This window comes from Buceros rhinoceros, unplaced genomic scaffold (genome assembly GCF_000710305.1).
Source record: "Buceros rhinoceros silvestris isolate BGI_N320 unplaced genomic scaffold, ASM71030v1 scaffold3387, whole genome shotgun sequence".
Taxonomy (NCBI): domain Eukaryota; kingdom Metazoa; phylum Chordata; class Aves; order Bucerotiformes; family Bucerotidae; genus Buceros; species Buceros rhinoceros.
The window spans coordinates 22055-25228 of NW_010423759.1; the positions used below are offsets into that span (position 1 = coordinate 22055).

General features: G+C 37.0%; 1 protein-coding gene across 1 annotated transcript in view; it reads left to right on the top strand.

Annotated features, from left to right (window-relative positions):
* Positions 1-1002, top strand: part of GK5 (glycerol kinase 5 (putative)) — a 22136-nt gene extending 21134 nt beyond the window's left edge. Inside the window, exon 15 of the mRNA XM_010140505.1 lies at positions 854-1002. Within this exon, the coding sequence (XP_010138807.1) occupies positions 854-987 (134 nt within the window). The 3' untranslated portion in view covers positions 988-1002. The remainder of the gene's footprint in view (positions 1-853) is intronic.
* Positions 1003-3174: the final 2172 nt, after the last annotated feature.

Here is a 3174-nt window from a genome sequence, read left to right on the forward strand (position 1 = left end):
TCTTTCCCATATTCGTATTGCCTGGCATGGTGCTCAGCGGGGCTGGGTTACGTGACAAGGAAGAGGCCATGCTTACGTGTAGTCTTGCCATTTCCACTGAAGCAGTGTCCTGTCATCTGTGACCCAAGTCTTTATGCTTTTAATCTTTTCACAGAAATAAACACAATGGAAATACAAAATAAATTATTAACAGGAAAAAACAATCCAGCTCCACTCACTCTACTATTATTTTATGTAATTAACCGGACTTAAAACTACAAACTGTCCAAGGTTTTGCTTAATATCCACCTACGTTTCCATTAACTTCAATGAATTACTTTGATATGTAAATAACACAACGGGAAGATAAAAACTATATGCTCAGTTAAGATTAATTCAGCAATTAAAACTGTAAGAAAGCTGCAGCCCTTGGCAGAGAAGAATGATTCAATAACATCATTTAAATATGTAACACCAGCTGGTTTCTACCATTTATGCAATTTTTAAGACAGTAAGAAAGGAGCTTGTGCTAAGTCTCGGTTTCTGTGGCTGTTCTTCACTGAGAGGGACCTGCCAGTAAAAGCACAGTGTGGATGAAACCTGCTAGATCTTCAGTGTACCAGAGCTGTTCCTTGGAAACTGTCCCAGTTAAGCACATGTGCTGCTGTCAGGACTCCAAAGAAGTGGATGCCGTTGGAAAGGAGTTTCACAATATTAAAAATACGCATCCCTCTGAGAAAGTTGGTTGAGCAAAGAAAACCTTTCATGATTTCTTACTGTGTTTCTGCTTTGAATCTCTCTTGGAAGTAAATTAAAAACAACTTTAAAATAACATACTTGCAGCTGAGCTTGAGAACGAACTTTCTCTTTATAGGATTTTGGACTGACAAAGAACAACTAAAGAAGCTAAGGCGAATAGAAGCAGTGTTTGAGCCCCAGAAGGACTTGGAGGAATACAGACCTGCTATGGATACCTGGCTACAAGCAATGAAACGCTCCCTGCACTAGCAGAAATGGGCATTTTAATTATAGAAGATTTAATATGTTTTAATTCATATTTATAAGATCTTGATGTTAGCAGGACAGTAAAAAACGTAACTGAAATTTGTGATGGTATCTAAAATTATACGATACATCAGTTACCTCCCTGCTGCTAGATTACCTACCACACCATAATGATCATTCGTATCATCCCTGTGACAGCTGTAGTCCAGCTGCAGCATTTGTGTCACTTCAGTGACCTCCTCTGGGTGGCTCAGCTGTTTGAATCCTACCATGTACTAGAGAGATGGGGAGTTTTTTCCTGTGATGTGTTTTCTACTGAGGAACGAACTCCTCTCCCTTCGGATATTTAAAATCTTTGGTATGTTAATCATCAAGGAAAGATAAAAGGCACATATGCTTCCCTAAGCATTTCTAAAAAATGTAAAATGATTGCTGGGGAGAAGGTTGTGATGAACTTGATTGTGTACAGAGATCTTTTCTTATTAGTAGCCTGTTACGACCTTTTGATTGTCTTTGTAAGCAAGCATCTGACCCAGCTGCATGGTGACATTTTTATGCACTAAATTAAAATTAAATACAAAAGCAAATAGGCTTTCAGTACTCCATTAAAAAAAAAAATTGAGGATTTTTGTAGCTGATGGTTCTTATCAAGCTTGTAGCTCAATTTTAAAAAAATTTTGTAATGACCAAAAGCTACATTATCTGGCATGGCTAATACAAATACCTTAAAAGTAGTTACAGGTCTGCAACCTAACTTGTAAAAATGTGTAACATAAGTATTTTCAAGCCTATTGTTAAATCTTATTATTATTTGCTAAAAGGGGGTCAAAAACATATTCTTGAAGGTATTAATTACTTTTATATTTTCTAAACAAATTACAATTAAAGAAATCTATAGTTAATTATTCTTATGTATTTGTTTATCACTAAAATTACAATTTTCTCATGAGTATGTGTAAATCAGTTTCAAAAATGTAATTTCAAAAATTTTACAAAAATGTAAAATTATTACACATTTCAGAGTAAGAATAATATCAAACCAAGCTGTGGGTGATTGTGTTGCATGGACACTGGAGACAAGAAATGTTTATAGATTTAACATTGTTGAAGAGGGCCAAAGAAATATTACTCACCTTTTCTTGTGCTGAAATATAGAAGATTAAATCATGCACCATTCCCTCAGTTTCTTTCACAGTCATCTACCGTGAGTTGAAGCATCTACTAGCTGTGTTCTTCTTCAGACAAGATCTCATTTGCCTGTCACCCTTAGCTTAATGTACCATTTTTCCTCTATTACTTTTTGTCCTTTAACCTGTGCTGCATATTGGCACAGTGGTTTGTTTTTTTTTTTCCTCTGGGTATTCTTCAAGTTGCAGAGACCATTCTCTTCTGAACTGAAGTCCAGGAGCAGGTCTGTTTGATTTCTAGTAATATAGCAGACTGTACAATCTAAATAGTTGATAGCTCTATAGCTACTATTTTTTTTACCATAAAATATGTCTCTCCAGGTGCCAAGACTCTAATTTAAAGTCCATTGATGAGGTTCTCTCCACTCCTCCTCCTGCTGTAAGGTAAGAAACTGTAGTTACAGAATATGTGAACATTTGCTTTGCTTCAATATCTGGTTTTTGCTTGTGATTTTGTCGTTATCTCAACCTCACTGTAAAGAAAATGCTCATTGACCAGAAGGTTCTACTAGGCCAAACAGAAGGGCTTTCGGTCAGCCATTTTGAGCAGAAGTTTGTGCCTCAGCCACTGGTATTCTACCCTTTGTTGTCACTGTGAAGGAGTTTAGTTTCATCAAAGTCTGCCATGGGGTAATGTCCAGCTTTCTGAGGGATCCACCCTTTCTATGAAGGTTACTTGACTTACATTCGCTTCATAGTTTTGTGGTCTTTCTGGGCTTGATTAGGGTTCTTGCAGTGTTCCCAGATGGAGAGATGATGGGAGATGAATCTGATTCTGTTCACATCAGTTTGCTGTAGGTAACTCAGCTAGCCATGTGCGCCTTTTACTGCACCTTTACGCAGTGGTGGTTTTCATTCTAGCCATAGCACAGATAGAAACATAGAAGATACCAAAACATAATATAGTCCTTTTGCTTTGCAGAAGACTGAGAGTGGATTTTATCAGTACTTATAAATATCTATAAAGGATTGGTGTCAAGAGGATGGGGCCAGACTCTTCAGT